The sequence below is a fragment of the Haliotis rubra genome, unplaced genomic scaffold (genome assembly GCF_003918875.1).
Source record: "Haliotis rubra isolate DU_JTF1 unplaced genomic scaffold, ASM391887v1 Scf580, whole genome shotgun sequence".
Lineage (NCBI taxonomy): Eukaryota > Metazoa > Mollusca > Gastropoda > Lepetellida > Haliotidae > Haliotis > Haliotis rubra.
Genome location: NW_025767280.1, coordinates 488,268 through 508,335, shown reverse-complemented (window position 1 = coordinate 508,335; position 20,068 = coordinate 488,268). Strand labels below are relative to the sequence as shown.

At 40.2% G+C, this 20,068-nt stretch overlaps 1 protein-coding gene across 1 annotated transcript in view; it reads right to left on the bottom strand.

The window, feature by feature from the left end:
• The window catches only part of LOC124254753 (puromycin-sensitive aminopeptidase-like), a 30,607-nt gene extending 10,539 nt beyond the window's left edge, over positions 1 to 20,068 (bottom strand). The window contains 16 exon segments of the mRNA XM_046688600.1: positions 299 to 429; positions 890 to 940; positions 943 to 970; positions 1,885 to 1,962; positions 1,964 to 2,039; positions 6,260 to 6,315; positions 6,576 to 6,680; positions 7,642 to 7,806; positions 8,620 to 8,768; positions 9,298 to 9,394; positions 10,462 to 10,659; positions 10,943 to 11,050; positions 14,913 to 15,038; positions 15,890 to 15,966; positions 17,543 to 17,618; positions 19,598 to 20,068. Coding sequence (XP_046544556.1) covers positions 299 to 429; positions 890 to 940; positions 943 to 970; positions 1,885 to 1,962; positions 1,964 to 2,039; positions 6,260 to 6,315; positions 6,576 to 6,680; positions 7,642 to 7,806; positions 8,620 to 8,768; positions 9,298 to 9,394; positions 10,462 to 10,659; positions 10,943 to 11,050; positions 14,913 to 15,038; positions 15,890 to 15,966; positions 17,543 to 17,618; positions 19,598 to 19,975 — 1,899 coding nt within the window. The 5' untranslated portion in view covers positions 19,976 to 20,068.

Here is a 20,068-nt window from a genome sequence, read left to right as displayed (position 1 = left end):
ACTGTGAACCACCTATGTATCAACTGTGAACCACCTATGTATCAACTGTGAACCACCTATGTATCAACTGTGAACCACCTATGTATCAACTGTGAACCACCTATGTATCAACTGTGAACCACCTATGTATCATCATCCACCCATGTATCAACTGAACCACCTATGTATCAACTTTATGTATCCCTATCACCTATGATCATATGAACCACCTATGCATAATCTATGTAGCATGACATGCTGACCTTGACCACCTATTCTCCGGCCTACCTATTAAGTCCAATGTGACCTGACAACTGACTTCCCATTCTCCAGCATGATGGTCTAGTGTGACCTCTGAACTCTTCCCCTCCAGCATGATGGTCTTGACAGGGGCGGCAGGGCTGCTGGCTGTGGAGAAGCTGATGGGCACCAACCAGCTGGACTTGTCATCTGTCAACATGGAGGGACTCTCACAATGACAAACACACTAAACAGCTGACAAAATGAAACACATATTCCATCTGTACTAAGGTATATTTACTGCTTATGATTATTAATGTGAGTGAGTGAGTGAGTGAGTGAGTGAGTGAGTGAGTGAGTGAGTGAGTGAGTGAGGTTGGTTTTACGCCGCTTTTCGCAATATTTCAGCAATATCATGGCAGGGGACACCAGTAATGGGCTTCACACATTGTATCCATGTGGAGAATTGAACCTGGATCTTCGGTGTGACGAGCAAACGCTTTAACCACAAGGCTACCCCACGGCCCCTGATTATTAAAGTGAAACAGCACATCAACTGATCACACATAATAGCATTGTTCTGCTTTTATGCTTCTTTTACCCCAGTCTGCTTGCTGCTTGTTCGTGCATGTTTCTGTAAACTGACTATCAAGTGTATAGGTCTCCTTACCTGCAGGTAATTTACCATCAGCACAAAACTTCTCCTGTGTGACTGTGAGAATCGCTTGTCTCCATCCTGCCTCTCACTCACCTGCAGGTGACACAGATCATCTCGTTACAAAATAACTAAATCCCCATGAAAACAAAGAATATAGTAAATACATACTCCAGAAGGAGCTTTTACTACCCCAATGTCTTTTGATAAGGACAATTTGAACTTTCTAAAATATCTGGAAACAATCAATTTCTTCATCCAACGAACGATGGTGTGAACTGCAGGGCTCCTACAGTTGCACGCACATGTGTATGTCATTGAGGTTCATTGCAATTGTCAGCAATAAAACCACTGCTTGTTTATTATGTCATGACCAGCGGTTAATAGTGTAGCGGGCCATAAAATTTCACAGTCCCGTGCTGGGATTCGAACCACAGACCTTCTGACTCCTTGTCCACATGACCAAGAGTTAATCCCGTCAGCAAGCTGACAAGGTAAGGATGTCATCTGTGGGATGACTCCATGCCCTGCTACAATAGCATGAAAGAACTATCATGGTGACACTCCGTCAGCCTGGTCACATAATCCTGATCCTCATTTTGATCACTGACCCAAATCATTCCCAATCTCATGGTATACTGCACACATTTTGTTTCTGTCATTTGCATATTTCTAGAAGCTACATCAATATTCATTGCCACCCTGCATATATTCAGTCTGTGTCTACTGACCATCTGAATATCCTACAAATGTTGATGATGCAACCAAAGAAAAGTACATGCCTTAGTACAATCTATACACGCTGCAACTTTGGCTGCCCACACTTGCTATACCATGAGCCAATGTCTTCTGAATGTTACTAGCTAGAGGTATTCTCACTAGCAAGCCAGGGACTGATTGTTTAGAGATATTGTCAAACAATCAGAATTCAAGGATCCCTACCAGAAGTTCTGAAGTCAATGTTGAAGCAACACAAAAATGTCTCTCTGTCTCTCCAAGTCCCTGCTTACCTTGATGACTGGGAATCCCATCTGTTTGGTCCAAGTGTCCATCATCTTGGCCACCGGCTTCCCGCTGGCTTTTCCCAGGGGAAGCCCACAGATCCTCAGTGACGGTGTTCTTGTACTGGTGCTGGGTCAGGTACTTGTTCATTCCCTTGGAAGTCCTGAAGAAGAAAGTCCTTGGTTTGTATTGGGTAATATTTTGGTTCGTTGTTTAACACCACACTCAGGAAAAATACAACTGTATGATTACATCCATTTATAATCAAGTCTGTCCAGACAATCCAGTGACACTCAATCAACCAAGTCATCAAGTCTGACCACCTAGTCATCTCTTTATGTATGGTGTCCTATAATTGCCATCGCATGGCGTAAAAAGAAGTACGTCGTGGGCGAGCGTCGCCCACGACGTCGCATAAAAAACGACGACGTCGTGTAAGACGTCGTCCACGACGTCAGCAGAAATACACAAAGAGATCTCGACAAAAATACAAAATCGACGTCGACGTCGTGTTTAGAAATTGTTATATTGGAAAATCGGGGAATAACCTTTTGTGGTGCAGTTATACTGCTATTGATCTCTAATCACTGATTTCATGTTCAACATTACTACTTATTTAAGTAAACCAATCAAGGGGTAAGCGCCAGAACACCTTAAGTAAAAAATTCTGTCAAATTTAGTTGATGCTTGATGTTGTGAAAACGGTGTTGTTTTAAAGGATCAAAACACTGGTTTTCTACAAAATGTAAAATGTCTCCACTCAGGAAACGAAATATGACTTTTGTACCAGCGGGTTGACATGTGAACCAGCGGGTTTAGTGAGTGAGTTTAGTTCACTCAGTTCATTAGTAGTGAGTTATTCAATTTCTTACATAAACGTGCAAGCTATGAGAATGTTGGAATTGACAGTTTTCATCATCATTTCCACAAATTCAGTTATGGAAAATGCACAATAGGTTTCTTTATACTTCTGTGGTGGAACATACATATATGTAAATGGTTATATGTTTATTGTGAACAAGAAGAAAAGGGAAAATGGATCTCGTGGAGATGCATTCAGAACGACTGCATATCAGTCTTAACAGTGAACGACATAATTTCCCAAGTACCTGGAGACCACAACCACGGACCTGTACACAGCTTAAGTCAAAGTGAATCTTTTTCGACTGTACCAAAAATACTGACGGCCCCCGCACAAACAACAACCTCCGGGTTGCAATTTGGCATGGCCGCCTCATGAAGGTTGTGGTAAAACAACATCCCACCCTATTCGAGATGGCCAAGTTCCTGGAAGATGAACAAGGACTGAACGAGGCAAAGATGCTTCAGTACAATGCGGCCAAAGACTGACCCCAAATAGAAGTACAGAGATTTGGAGGAACCACTAGATACCTTGAAGTTCAGGCTTGCAAATAACCACCCGACAGTGATGGAGTACCTGGACAATGACAGATAGACACACAGACAGTCACACAGGCTTTATTCAGTAGTTAAGGCCCAGTGGCCCAGAGTACAATTGAAGTTACTCAATTACAACTATTGGTCACGTGACATTAAATTATGATTTTACATGTGATTTACGGATGGACATCAAATGTTTCATGAAAATGGCAACAGATTTAATAATATCAGCATTATTAGAATTAAGTACATTGAATATCGCTTTGTGGGGCATCATTAGTGCATTTTAAATACTTCTTCGGCAGGCAGAGAAAGTCTTACAGACTAATAATAAGGGTCGCTCATCTTCAGTTTTACCAGAAGAACAATAAGAACATGATAAATCTTCCAATATATTATTATCTTTTTCTAAAACGTTGTATTTTAAGGCATGAAGAGAGATTTTAAATTTACAAAAATTCTTAAAGGGACTTATCATTAAGAACACTGACATATTTTGCAGGTCCGAACATCGATTTACATTGTGAATAATGACTAAGAAAAACTCGATGAATTGACAGATGCGCATTACCAACTGTGAATATATATCTTTTATTAAGTTGTTTAAATGTTGACAAAACATTTTATATCACCAACATTTTGCTTAAATCAAACATGAGAAAACTCGCTGAAAATAACATATTTCTCACATCTGAAGCCCATGAATACTTTCCACATTTATCCAGTGATAACAATATTTGACAGCTTTGATAGGGTAGCGATAATCAGGCATTCTTATAAGTTTAATCCAGTATCTAATAACTCTCATTTGACTCTCAATATGCATGTTATAGCATCCTGTTTCGCCAAGTATGGCTTTATTGGAAGCAAATATACCTTCTGTAAGAAATCTTTTAAAATAAGATGCATGGACATTTTCAATGGCTTCAAATAATTTGCTCCCCATGTTATATGGGAAATTATGACATGATTATATATTTTAAAAGAAATATACTAAATCACAACCTTTTGTAATATGTTATAAAGGATCAAAGAAAGTATACATTTACACACACACAACATTCTTATGTGTTTTCATTGTATTCTAAACCGTAAACAACACCAGCCCAAATCCGATAGCCAGCCAGTATGCATATGCTTAAATTTGCTAGTACACATGAAAGGCAAAATGGTATTATATCTACTAGTACCTAAATACTTCTTTATAGAGTCTCAAAGCGTAGTATTTTAAGCAAACACGTTGCTCGAAGTGCAGCCTTCATTTCTATATATTCTGAACAAACACACTGTGTCACAAGCGTTCGGTCCGCTTGGCTCGAAGTCGCCTAAAGCACCTAACACCTCAAAGGTGTATCTTTAATTGTGCTTAAATCCATAGATTAGTATTATATCTACCTACATATCACATTGAAATGTTACAAAATGCCACATGTAAAGGTAACTGCTCCGTTAAAGTGAAGCCCTTGTCTGCCAACCTTCAAAATAGCCTCAATCAAAGGTGTTCAGTCTGTTCGGCCCGACTTGGCCCGGGCTGTCAAAAGCAACTTAAACCTCACACATGTATCTTGAAATGTGTTTAAATCCATAGATCAGTATTATATCTACCTAAATGCCACATTGTGATGTTACAAAGAAAACTGGGTCTATAAAGTGGTATTTAGATAGATATAACTATATTCATTGGATGTAAACAGAATCTAGGATTCATCTGTGAGACTTCAAGATACATGTGCGAGGTTTAAGTTACTTTTGACAGCTCCGCCAAGTGGGGCCAACAGAAACTTAACACTTTTGATTGAGGCTATGTTGAAAATAGAGAGTGAGTGAGTGAGTGAGTTTAGTTTTCGCCGCGACTCAGCAATATTCCAGCTATATGGCTGGCTGTCTGTAAATAATCAGTATGAACCAGACAATCCAGTGATCAACAGCATGAACATCGATCTGCGCGATTTCGAACCGATGACATATGTCAACCAAGTCAGCGAGTCTGACCACCCGCTCCGTTACGACAAGCATGGGTTACTGAAGGCACTTTCTAATCCGGACCTTTACGGGTGAAAATGGAGAGAAAAGGGGCTGGAAAAGTGATATTTAGGTAGATGTAATACTAATCTGTGAATTAAAACGCAATTCAAGATACATGTGTGAGGTTTAAGCTGCTTTTGACGGCCGAGGTATGCCGGACCGAACAATAGTGGCGGTGATTATTATGTTTAGAGTGTGGGGAAGAGATCGCTTTCATTTGCAGATGGGTATGCCTTACATACAATGAACAGTGGCCTTCTAGGGTGGTATTTGATTGGATATAGGTGTAAAAACATTTTCGGTCGACAGAAATGTTTATCGGGAGTGACTGAAGCATTTTTTGCGTTTTAAATCCTGTTTCGTTTAACGATTCTTCTTTTAGACGTAACCTTGGTCAGCCACGTTCAGAGGCCGATAACCACTCGATATAGTCCGGCGTCGCTCGACGTCGCCGTCAGCCGCATAACGTCGCCCGTTATTTTTTTAGCCAAAATATATTTTACAAAGCGCGACGTCGTCTTTTTTATGCGACGTACTTCTTTTTTTACGCGCCACGCGATGGCAATTATAGGACACCATACTTATGGCTGGTAGGGCTGCGCAATATAACCGGTTTACAGGTATTGACCAGTTGAGACATGAAAACGATACGTATTGCGATGCGCTGATCGAAAACCGGTATTTTGACTTGCATTCAGAAAACTTCGGATATGTCCTTGTTTCATTTGTTCCAAATATTATTCATATTTTTATTTTATCATGATTAAAAGTTGTTATTAAAGCTTAATCAAGCCTAGTGATTTTGTTGTGTTTTTGCTCTATAAATCAAGAATTAACTTGATTATAAGTAGGTTTTTGTTTAAAAATACTTCATGCAATATATTGCAATACATATCGCAATACATGCTTTCTCATTGCAATATATATTGCAATATGAAAATTCTGTGCAATACCAACCCTAATGACTGGCATGGGCTCCAATTCAATCGGGGACCAATTCTAATCCAGAACCCCTACAGGGGTGAAAGAGTTTGAGTAAACATGGCTTAAGCTATCCGCAGCAATATTCCATAACTATCACAGATAGGACACCTGAAAGGGCTTCACATATTGTACTTGCAGCAAAACGACCAAATTAGTTGTGGTTTGAAAAGTACATATCAATTCCTGTCAATAGAATGTTTGAGGAAGGCCATTGTGATAGATGTTTGCAACTTTGGTGAAAACCTACAGGTATGGAAATGATGGTAAATCTGGGATATCATGAACTGACCTCGTCTCCAAGGTAGTCGTGCAGCATCCTGATGACAGAAGCTCCCTTGCTGTAGGAGATGGCATCAAAGATCTCATCCACCTCTGCTGGGTGTCCGACTGGGACCTGTGAGTCATAACATTAAATACATAAAACACTGCAGACTGACTCGGTGTAATCAGTGAACAACAAAACATTACACCTTTGTGGACAAACCGTAAAGCAGTCACATGCCAAACTGATGTGGATTTACATAGAGGCATGAAACTCTGCCACACGGATTGTACACATTTAAATGTTCATAATCCAAAGTAGTGGTGAGGTGAGGTGAAATTGGGTTTATCGTCGTGCTTGAGGATATTTTACAAAAATGCGCTCATATGACAAAGCATTGATTGCTATAAAGTGTATGTCAGTATGCGATGCTGCTTGTACTAGCCCAGACTGAAGCTGGTTTTATAATGCTAGCCCACTGAGATACCATGCTGCAGTGAAGCATCAATACCCCACTCAGACACATTATACTGGCTCCGAGCCGACCAGTCCTTGTTGTACTCATTAATGCCGAGCGCCAGGGAGGGAACAACAAGTATCATATTTTAACGTCTTTTGGTATGACACGGACGTCGGGGATCGAACCCGTGACCTTCCACTCTCCGGGCGGACGCTCTAACCACTAGACCACAGAGGCGGTCCCAAAGTATTGACAATAGGTACTGTCTGATTCAAGAGTAGAATGCATTATGGCAGAAAATGATCCTTGACAAAACAAAATCGGCAGAAGATATTTCAGATACAGATTGTCATCCCTGAATCCAAATATATACGATAAATGGTTAATAAACTAATAGTATCTCTTGACCTTGACTTTGATCTTGATCCATTAATAACAGCTAATAATATTTTTCCATATTGTATATGTCCAAAATGTGATCTAAATCTTCATAGAAGAGTGGTATCTCCTCGTATATTACCGAGGGAAACGAGAATGAACTTCTTGTGCACACTGATCCATAGACCATGGTTAGAATGCTGTGTGCTATGACATATCTGTAATATTATCATCATTATTATTATCATCCCATACCTCAATAGGGTGACTGGTGTGAAGGCCGTCCAGCTCCAGGGCCCGGCCCAGATCCATGTTGACAAACTGGGTCCAGATGTCATACTCGGGGAAACACTCGTCCACACACAGATACTCGATCCATGACGCGAAGCCCTCATTGAGCCACAAGTTGGTCCACCATTCCTACACATATCAATATCAACAGCTTACCAGGCAGCATAATGCCAAAGGACAAAAACAGCATCCATTGGGATCATTTATGGACAGATATCAAAACGAAACACTTCAGACAGGAACTACTTTTGTAATTTTGAAACAAACATAGAGCTGCCCTGGTCTGTTGGCACACTCTCCTACCCAGAGTTCCATGCGGCCAGCCAGTATAGTACCTCTGCCACAGGCCAGGTTCATGTGACGATTTGTCACATCTTGCACAGTCCATTCAATATACTGTACATATTTCTGAACTCTTTTATTTTTGACGAGTCTACACATCACATTAAACATCTTTGATAGAATGGTTTAGTTTCACTGAGAAAATATCCTAAAACATGTAACACTATTTCGATTTGCAAAGCAATCCTTTGTTTACATAGGTTGTACGGCTCCACATGCTGTCATCGAAGCCGACAGAGAGCAAACGATGCAACCAGTTTGATATATAAATATGTATTGTCATAAACCTTACTGTCGCACTTGTAGAAGATTATTTATGTAACAGTGTAAAACATTGTGAAGACCACGCCGAATTGGTTGCATTGGGCCAGTATCTTCTTACTTACAAATATGCGCGTTTGTTTACAAACAAGAGAAATGTCCGGTCACATGATATGCAAATTAGCCTGTGGCAGTGATGTTATGCTGAGTCATTGCTGCGCCGGAGTGTGCTGTTGGCATACACTGACTATGCAATGTACAATTCAGAGCCACAATTCGGTTTATTGGATGTATTGGGTGTATACCCATTAAAACTAAAGATCAGTAGCCTGCACGTACCATTGTAACCAGGTTACCAAACCACTGATGAGCAAGTTCATGTCCTACAACTAGAGCCACCCACTGCTTCACCCTGGCTGAGGTGTTAGTGGTATCTACCAGCAGCGCCGTCTCTCTGTACGTCACCAGGCCCCAGTTCTCCATGGCACCTACAGAACAGAATTTAAAGTGCATCGTCATAAATATCAAAGTTTCCAACTATTTTCATGTATGTAAATAGGTATAAGGTTGCCGAATGTTTTTCTCAAGAGGCAACCTCAATGAGACTGACTGACTGACTGACTGACTTTGGTTTTACGCCGCTTTTAGCAATATTCCAGCAACATCACAGCGGGGGACGCCAGAAATGGGCTTCACACTTTGTACCCATGTGGGGATTCAAACCCGGGTCTTTGGCTTGACGAGCCAACGCTTTAACCACTAGACTACCCCACTGCCCCACCTCAATGAGAATTGGGTAATTGCTAAATAACATGCTAACTTTAGTCATCAGCTGTTTGCCATTTACAGGTAGGCATTAGATCCTAGATATTGATGCCATGTTACTGACCGCAGCAATAAATACAACTCACTCCTCTCAGAGCCTTTACAGAATACAATTTCCAATGTATCACTGCAAAATTAGTTTCCTCTGTAAAAAGGAGGGAGTGCTGTTTCAGTTCTCTGCATTTCACTTACCTGAAGCAAAGTCTGCAATAGCAATCAGATCCATCTTTGGTAGGGGGTATGGAATGCCGAAGTAATCTTTGTAGAATGGCAGGGTTTTCACAGCTACCTGGATCACATTTTGTATATATAATGCATCACTGTGCTGTCACTTTATATTCACCCCGATTTAACTTGGCGGCAGATATGTAAGTAATATACATACGTGGCATGTATTTAGCCTTGTATATGTACTTTCAGAGTTTTAAGAGAACTATCTACAACAATGAACATGTGATGAAATTATAATTCACTGAAACTATTTGGTTATCGCTCAGGGTAAGATATATTCCTAATGGGTAAATCACTGTATGCCTCTAATTCCTACAACAAGTATTCTTGGTTACAGATATACAGGGCTAATCTCAGGCATAATGGCTGGCTCAGCAAGTTATTCGAAAGCAAATCATTTTTCAACCTAAAAGTCAAATGACTACCCTTTATAATAATGATTAAACAATGTATCCAATTCAAATGACATTTATTTTATCACTAGACCAAACAGAGCCAACAGACAACTGAACATTGTCAGTCTTTAAGTGTGAATATCGGGGCACAGTTCACACCATTGCCATCACGTCCAGAGATGCCAACCCTATTTGGGGCCTAAGTGTAATACTAGAGGTCAAAAAGTGTAATTTGGACCTAAAAAGTGTAATACTTGTCTGCCGATCGCTTCAACATGGTACACGTTTTCACGAAAGGAAGATTCTAGACAGAAACACATGTGACTAATCATTATGAATCACCATACATCGAAAATTGTTGGTCATGTGACTCAACATACTTTAATTCCTTGCAAGTTAATTGGAATGAGTGCGATGCTAAGAGAAAGCGATTCCTATCGGTGCAAGGCCATTTCTGCACCCCTGCACCTGTGCGTTACGAAACACTTCCCTGTGAAAATTTATCCACTTAACTGATTTTCGAAAAATGAGTAGAAAAGCGTAATTTTCGCAGATTAAGTGTAATGGCGTAATTTAACGGTCAAAATCGTAATAATTACGCCTAAAGCGTAAGGGTTGGCATCTCTGCACGTCCTACTGTAAGACTATTCAAATACCGATTTAGACAATGTCCACAATAGTCAGTACTGCAGTTTTAGTTCAATGTATACATTACAACTAGTCCACCTACATCAAGAGCAAAGGTTCCTTGCTCCTTCTTGCCCACAGGTGTGTAGACTCTCACAAGGACACCATCTGCATCCTTGCCCTCCACATAGTCGTAGTCTCCGACGATGAAGGCCAGGAGGTAGGTGGACATGATGGGCGTTCTGTCATACACTACCACGCGCCAGTTTGGATCCTTGTCCGGGGTGTCAGACTTTACAGGCTGCAGGGAAATACATCGTGTCACTAATCTCTTTCAAATTTTACTACGGAAACATATGACCACCAAGGAATGGTCCACAGAGGACAGTAATTTCATTTTGTTGTTGTAATTTTAGGGGAAAATAATAGCATTAAGATTATTTAATACAGCAACATTTACGCAAAGGCATATGCACAGACAGTATGATATCTAAGCATCATGGTCAACAGTATTGAGTGTATTTGCAAAGTAACTCCCTGGAATGTGTAAATGAAATATCTATACACAACTAAATCCATCTTACCATATTGCTGAGAGCTACTTTATCCTTCGGCACAACAAGCGTGACATCAAACGAAGCCTTAACTGCTGGCTCATCCCAGCCAGGGAAAGCCCGACGAGCATCGGTGGCCTGAAAGAAATAATTTACAATCAACACATGGATTACCTGCAAACACAACCTCCTCCATTAGCCAGTATTCAATATACTGTCATGAGACCTAATAAATCTTGTTAGCTGAACTTTCTAATCAGCTGATCAGCACAGAGGCTTTTAATGTTTTTACAACAAACAAATGAACCATCTAGAGCCGCATATCCAATTTCTGTATCCCAAAAAAGGCTGTTTCAAATTCAAACAAGACAAAGTCATCAATATCCCCCGCAATGGCAAAATATTCTTCATGAATATGTCTACGAGTTATGATTATGTCAAATGTATTGGCGTGTATATAATAAAGTGGAAGGAGAGTACTGAAAGGTTTCAAAGTTCTGCTCCAGGAAGGAGCACTACCACCAAATTCAGTTCAAGCCAAAATTGTTGCCATGGAATAGGACAACAACAAAAATTATTCAGAAATCCAAAACTACCAAAAGGCACCAGTTCACCACTAGACCTACCTATATGATTATGTCAAATGTGCCAAGTTTGGTGAAGAAATATTGAATGGTTTTAGAGTTCTGCTCAGGAATATAGCACTACCACCAATTTCAGTCTAAGTCCAACTTGTTACCATGGAAACACAAAAACTATTTTATTCAGAAATCCAAAACTACCAAAAGGCACCAGTAGACCACCAGATCTATCTATGTGCCAAGTTTGAAACATATTTAACTGGTTTAAAGTTATGCCGGAAAAGAAAATGTGCACGGACTTTACACACACAGGCGGACTGAGTCCATTTTAATATCCCCCGCTTAAAGCGTGTTGCGGGGTATAATAAAAGCTTTACTATTATTTTGCTGTGAAAACTACATCGTGTTGCAAGGATGGCTTCCGCATCCAGAAGAGTCGGTCTACTTATGAAGCAGTATTTGTGATGATTATAGTTTACCCCTCTTTTGTTACCATCAGCTTATGAATCAAAGTGGGAAGGAACTTAAATCATTTCAGAAAGTTGCCATCTAATTGGCTCCAGCATGGATCATTAGGTGATGCTATGGACAAGATGAGAGGATGACACACCACTGTCAGCTTCAAGCTCAGAGGTATTGTGTGGCAGTGTCATATTTTTACATTTTATTTATTTGTGTAAATACGGTAGTCTTTAAACAGTTTGGTTGTGGTTGGTTTATTGAATTAGGTTTTTATTAGAGTATGTATGGTATTTGTCTCCAGCTTGATTGCCCCAAGCTGGACCTGGGCTCTATTGTGGGAGAGAAGGGTGTTCTTTTGTTCCTCACTCAGAGGGCAAGCTATTCCTTGATCTCTTATTGGTCAGTTTAATGTTGTCTATTTTTCTTCACTAACATCAGCACATTTTAAATTAGTCTACCACATACAGCTGCAAGAGAAAGGCATATGATGTGACATTTTGATTTCTCTCATCTGATTTCTCCTTTTGGTCTACAACTACTCTCTGTTTAAGGTCAGTTAACATAATTATAACAGGGGTTGAAAATGTTTTGAAAACTCCACTGGACACAGGGCCAGTAAACTTTAAAAATCCACTTGACCAAATATTAATTTCACTTGACCACAATTAACAATTTGGTAGCAATTGCATTTTTATTTCATTATCAAAATACATATATCAAAACATTGCAGTAGTTCGGCACTACTGTCCCACGTAAGGTTAATGTGGATATTTACTTGACCGACTGGAGAATTCCACTCAACCTGGGCATTAGACAATGGTGTTTTTCAACCCCTGTTATAAAACATATTATGTAGAATCTAATACTTGTTAAGTATAGGTATAAACATTATTCTTGCTTAGGTTATAATATTGTGTGATGTGAAGGTATGAAAGTGTTTTAAGATTAGTGTAAAATAATGTTTATAGGCATGATTTTTATGTGCACGGCATCAGGTAAGTCAGGCAACACATAAGCATTTGTGCCTGCTCAGCAGCCATCTTTGTCGGCCATGTTGTATACTTGTTGGTGCCATTTGAAATCCCATATTATTTTTAATAACTGTTCATTGTATATATTTTTTCTTATCCTGACTCATGATCTGTTGCTTATCTCCCTTTTCCTTGCGAATGGTAGTGGAACACTTGAATCCCTAGAAGTTCCTGAAGCGGACGTAAAAATACACTCACCCATGAGTTACCTCCCTTTTCCCGCGTAAACAGTCATGTGACCAGCCTTACTTGTCACTCTCTCCTTTTTAAGCCCAAGTGGATTCTTCAAAATTCACGGCATTATGTCCATTTTATTTAGGTCCTATTCTTCAAAATTATGCTACTATGTATAACTATATGTAAAATGTAAAAATCTTGTAAAAATATATTTGTATTTGTGTCATAAATTCATCATGATTTAACTTTGTTTACATTTCATGAAATCTTGCAGTGTTTGCAGGCACAGGTTATCCGTGGCTGATCCTCACCCCCAATGCCTTTTGTGCATGTTCTTCCAGCTTGCGCTGTACTTATTGTGTTGATTTATCAATTCTACAATTTAATCAATATTTGTCTTATATCTATAGACGTGCCATGGATCGGGTGAGTAAGTCATCTCAAGTCACGGCTGATAAAACAGGAGATCAGCCTGGAAACCATATGTTGATTGCTACTGTGGAGATTCATAATACTGGTGCTATGTTGAGTACTTTGCAGGGGCAGTCTGCTGGTATAGGGGCCAAGAAGAGATCGGCTACAACGCAGTTGACTCTGACTAAAGCTAAGAAAAAGACGTCGACGTCTTCTTCTCGTCGAAAGAAAGCATCTGTTACCAGATCGGAGGGTAAATCTACGCAGCCTAGTAAGTCAACGCATCAGAAATCCTTCAATGAAGAGATATTACCTCCGCATGAAGTAGACGGTTTTTGATGATCCCCCGTTACTTCTAACCCGAAGTACCTACGAGATCGGCAACTCAATCGACTTCCACAACTACTAGATTGTCTCCTGCAACGGTCACAGCAGGGCAGCTGTTTGACGAACTACCACCAACTTCTCAACGGAGTGAAGTTGAGGCACACAACTCATCAGCGTTCGCGAACGCTTCTTTTACACCGCAGCAGCTTCAATCAACACAGAACTTGATCTGGGTAAAATTATGAAACAATTCACCAACCAGATGATGGCTATGATGGAACGAGGTTCGAGGAAGAAGCAAGGCTCGGCAAAGCCTCTCATCTACTGACACCGTGCGCAAACCTATGGACCTGTTGGCGAACCTACTCACAAAGGTTCATCTTGGAGAGATGAATCTATAGATAGAGGTTCTCAGTGAAGAGAGGACTCTCAAGATAGTTCTAGCGTTCATTTCGAAGGAGGAATCTTCAGTTCTAGCAACAGAAAGGATGATGGAGGTTGGAGAAGGGATACAGGTTCGCAGAAGGATGATTCACGGAGGCATAGCTCTACCGATCAGGAGATAACTGATGAATAACCAGACTTCATCTTCCCGGACTCAGAGGTTACAGCTTGGATAGCCAATGGTTTGAACTTCTGAGGATATAGATGAAGTCTTCACTTATAAGATGCGTAATGACGACTGACTCGGTGACTATTCCTCCGATGAATCTATATCCAAGTTACCTTCTAACCTACGCACAGCTTTGAGAAAGCTGCAGACATCTACAGGGTTCGCAAACCCTAGGGTTAACAAACCCTTACATGAAGGGTGAAACGGTATACCACGGTATTAGTAGAACCGCTGTATTTTGCCTTCGGTTCGGTATACCTTGAGCAATAAACTTGTGGCGCAAGTCACAACTCACACCCCGGCAGGCGTTGGTTTTCACTCAGAAGTACCACCCCTACCCTGCTACAATTGTAGCAGAGTAAAACAAGTCCTGATTAATAGTCATCAATCATTACCTCAAACTGTGTGACAGCTCCAAACCTCTCCTCCCCATTCGGCATGGTGTACTTGCTGCGGTAGAAGCCTTTCATCTTGTCGTTCAGTTCCCCTTTGTAGCTCACCTTCAACACACCTTTACCTGGCTGAAAATGGTGAAATAACATGTCACTCGTAGTCCAGGTGAGCTATAATGGTAACAACTTTTCAATGCTCAGATATCAAAAGTTCAAGATGCAAGGGGACCCCGATCCATATACCATGGGCGCAAAGGGCCAAGGACACCCGTTATTGTCATGAGTGCTTGATCTGTGACCCAATGAAAAGTAATAAATAAAATACACAAGATCCCAAATTCTGTTCAGTCTTTGAGTCTGTCTGCATTTGGTGCTAGCTAATTGCATACTGAGACTCTCAGTTGCACTTTTAAGATAGATATCTCACTCAAAACATAGTATATTTATTTACAGCCAACTTGTCCTCGTTTTCTCTTGTGTAACATTTTCTCACTTCTTGGTATGAAACAGACATTATTGCATCACTGACCTTCCAGTCTCCAGACAGATGCTCTACCCACTACATCCCGATGAAGAGGATTAATACTATGAACATACACACTACACACGGAGACTCACCTCCAGGTGAGGTGAGGTGAAATTGGGTTTAACATCGTGCTTGAGAATATTTCGCTCATATCACGATGTGCATGCGTATGTGCGGCTGCTTGAACTAGCCCAGACTTAAGCTGGCTTTATAGTGCTAGCCCACTGAGATACCATGCCGCAGTGAAGCATGAATACTAAAATGAATACCCCCCCTCAGACACAGTATACTGACCAGTCCTTGTTGTACCCATTAATGCCGAGCGCCAGGCAGGGACCAACAAGTACCATATTTTAACGTCTTTTAGTATGACGCGGTCGGGGATCGAACCCGCGACCTTCCGTTCTCCGATGGACGCTCTAACCACTACACCACGGAGGCAGTCTTGACTCACCTCCAGAGCCGAGGGAAACTTGAAAGAGGCTGTTTCCGCTTCCTTGTCTGTCGACACCTCAGCTGACATGGTCTTGTCTGAAAGAGAAGGGGAAGACATAGAAATTCAATACATCAGCATCACAGAAAATTACCCCAAAACCAAAGTCTGAGACCAATATACTGCAGGACCTCCACAAGCCATGTTTTAGGAAGTTAGCTGCTTTTTTTTCAGCAGTACTTCAGTTACATCACCAGAAGAAAGACAACTGATGTTCTATGAACTGGTGAATCTGTCCTGCATGGGTACAGTTCTGTCACTGACAAAGGAACAAAATCACAGCTGTTTGGGATTCAGTCCCATGATCAGTTGATTCAAGCTGGCACAACCAATGAAAAAACATTACATAACAACAAAATTTCTGCAGATAGTTTTATAATAATAATATTAATGATAAGTCATCTTCTGTAGGTGATTGCTCGCGGCACTTAATCAGAATCTGATTATTATAGCCCCAGATAACCCAAGCTGCCTGTTAGGTGCTAGAAGGTTATAGTCACATGACTTTATCCAACCGGGTACCCATTTTCTGCTGGGTGAACAGAGGCAATTTTGAACAAACTCACTTGCCTAAGGGGAGACCACATGTATCACATGCTTTGTTGTGGGGCAGGACTGATGTCCTAGAATCTCTCAGGAGTCAAACTGCCAAACATGGTCACCCTGTATTACAGTATTGAAAGAGCCCTTGGCCCCGATCCTCAAAACGATCGTAGCACTAAGGTAATCGTTACTCCCATACTTTAACATAGACTTACAACTGTCACAGCTCTATGATCGCTTTGAGGAACAGGGCCCTGTTCTTGAAGTTCGTTGGTGTGTTTGTTGTTCAACATCACACTCCACAATATTCAAATTATATCGTTGGTTGTTGTTTAACGCTGCCCTCACCAATATTCCCACAATATAGAATTAAATGACTGCATCTTGTGATGAGTGGAGCAGACAATCCAGTGATCATTATCACAAAACACATCAGGATAAAAATCCCTAAGAAGCTCCTCTTAAAGTAGCATTGGTCATGATCATTGAGTCTTCCATGTTTGTTGTCTAATGCCGCACTCAGCAATATTCCAGCTATAGGACGGTGGTCAGTAAATAATCTAGTCTGGACCAGACAATCCAGTGATCAACATAAGCATCGATGTAAGCAGTTGGGATAAGTATTCCATGTAAAATGTCTTTATTGTGTTATGATAAACACCTTCGACTTATTTGCTAACATAGTTATACTAAAAGTCTGACTTAAATGAAAGTTAATCTGATTTTTAATCAAATTACTGCTACACCATGAGCAAAATATTGTACATAAATAATTTGAAGGATGAAGATTGTCATGTCATTTTCCTAATACAACTATGGTAGCAAGACATTAACACAACTGGATGGAGATAATGCACAATATGAGTGAGTGAGTTGGGTTTGGTATTACACCACTTTTAGCAATATTTCAGCAATATCACGGCGGGGGACACCAGAAATGGGCTTCACACACTGCCCATGTGGGGAATCAAACCCGGGTCTTCGGCATGATGAGCGAATGCTTTAACCACTAGGCTACTCCACAAGAAGTATGAGAATACTATCACAGTCAAACATCTTTTCCTGTCTCACCTCCACTTGCATATGTAACTTCATTGATGGTTATGTCGAGTGAGTTGACAGTCACTGTGTCTGTGGAAGTCTTCACCTACAAAACAATCCAATTCTGCATTATCATCCATTGAAATGGGGGTGAGTGAGTATGGTTTTACAGTTTTTAGCAATATTCCAGCAATATCTTGTGGGGTGTTGACACCAGAATAGCCTTCACACACTGTACCCATGTGGGGAATCGAACCTGGATCTTCAGCGCCACAAGCTAATGCTTTAACCACTAGGTTACCCAAACATCCATTGAAAAGGTCTGACTTGACAATTAACACACTGACAGTTATGTTCAATTTCATCGGGCTGTCCTCACTTTTCTGTTCTGACTGAAAATACAAACTTTTCTAAATTCGGTTTTCCCAAGCCACTTTGGAAATGTATGCCCTGCTGTGATAAATAGATACATCAACCTATACTCACTCATACAAATAAATCTTAAATTTATTCCAAAGCCAAGTGAACACAATTATATTTGAAGCGAGTGAGTTTAGTTTTATGCCGCTTTTAGCAATATTCCAGCAATATCACAGTAGGGGACACCACATTTGGGCTACATGCACTGTACCCATGTGGGGAATTGAACCTGGATCTTCGCGTGACGAGTGAAAGCTTTAACCATCAGGTTACCCCACCGCCCCTTATATTTAAAGACTATTGAGAAGAGAATTACTTTGTAAAAGATCAACTCCAACATATGTTAGATAGGGGATACATAGAGAGTTATTGGGGATAAGCATAATTCCTATCCTAGCTACAGTGGTTTTGAACCCATGTTACATTGCAATTTATCCACACACACCAAGGCTTATTATAGATGCCTTGCATGTTTTTGGTTAAATTCTACATTGCAATATTCAGTTAGTAAAACAGTGTGATGACCCATTTACATTGTTATTCACCCAGTACATGATATATTCATAGACCAGACTGGTTGGATTTGTAGGCGGATTTAGCGGTGGATTCGTAGATGCTAGTAAAATGGGGAAACTTCAACATCATTGATGATGAAAATCGATATTATGACTTTAGTGTAAACCAAAAGTGTTTGAGTTTGTGAAATATAAAAATATATTAGTAAGTATGATCAGTAATGAAAAAACATCAATTATCAACATGCAACTACGCAGACCAGCAGAGAGAAGAAGCAGTAGAGAAGAAGGATAAGGTCACTGACAAAGTAATTAACAAAACACTTAAATATACACACAGTATTTCACAATCAAAACAACTCACCACTTCCTAATTAACAACTCAGTGCAACCTGTTTTCGATGAGAAGACTAATTTATTTTAATCCACCAACAACCTAAATGACAGTGAAAACTGTATAACAATTTCATTATTTTCTTGTTGTCGGAAAATTATGATGAGTAGACTAATTTTGTCTGATCTGCCAACAAAGATTACCTGTACAAACACTTATGGTATATAAACCTCAAGAAGGTAAAAAGAAATCATTCAGCATCAAAATTATCAAAATTAATATGTTTACAAAATACTATTATTCAATTATTTATACACGTCTACGAAATCACTGTCTACGAACCAGTCTGGGCTACGAATCCACCGCGTCTACAAACTGGTTCAGCCTACGAAAACACTGTGTCCCATATATTCTAGCCTGGTGTCAGCCCAGGAAAGAAATACACATCAAAGTGACATATCAAAATGGTGTCTGCAGTGCAAAAGGAAAATGATAAAATAGAAACTGTAGGTCAGTTAACCGTGATAATAAATTCAATAAACATTTATAACAATATTCTTCTTACAAATTTATGATATAATGAGAGTGCACTGATGGGAATTATCCCAACCACATAAGCTGACCACATGAGCTTCAATAAGAATCATTTCCAACATGTCTGCTGTTTGAATTGGCTATTGTCAAAACATGTACATGTGACTGATATATGATATAATTTTATTTAGTCAAATAGATATCAGTTTTACGTCGTCTAACTTCCCATTTGTACTTGTACTTTCACTTTATAATAAAAGTTCAAACATATTGTTTCATTACCTCTACATCTATTTCTTCATCACCCTGAAACACAAACGCGTCCAGATCTGGTTTCAAACGAATGTTGTAGTTTGATGGTACAACATCGGTAGGAAGGCGTTTGAACTCGCGTTTTTCTGGCATGGTGCTGAAAAATCTTGCCAAGGGTGTACACCCGGATCTGAGAGGTTTTAGACTATGGTAAGTCGCTACTCGACACGTATGTGACAAATGAAACGCTGTTGTTGTTTTGTCGACCCGGAAATGCTGCCTTTCTGATCTAGTCTGTCTGTACAGAAAATGCAACCTTCTTCTCGGTTCTAAACCTTTTCTGAAAATGACAGCAACACGACAGAGAGACGACCACGATAATCTTGGACCAACAGACACGGACTGCATCAATGGCTCCAACCGGCAAGGGGAGACAAGGCTGGTGTTGTCATGTATTGAGCGTGACAACGTGAAAGATGTCACTGCACGTGGTAGCGTCAG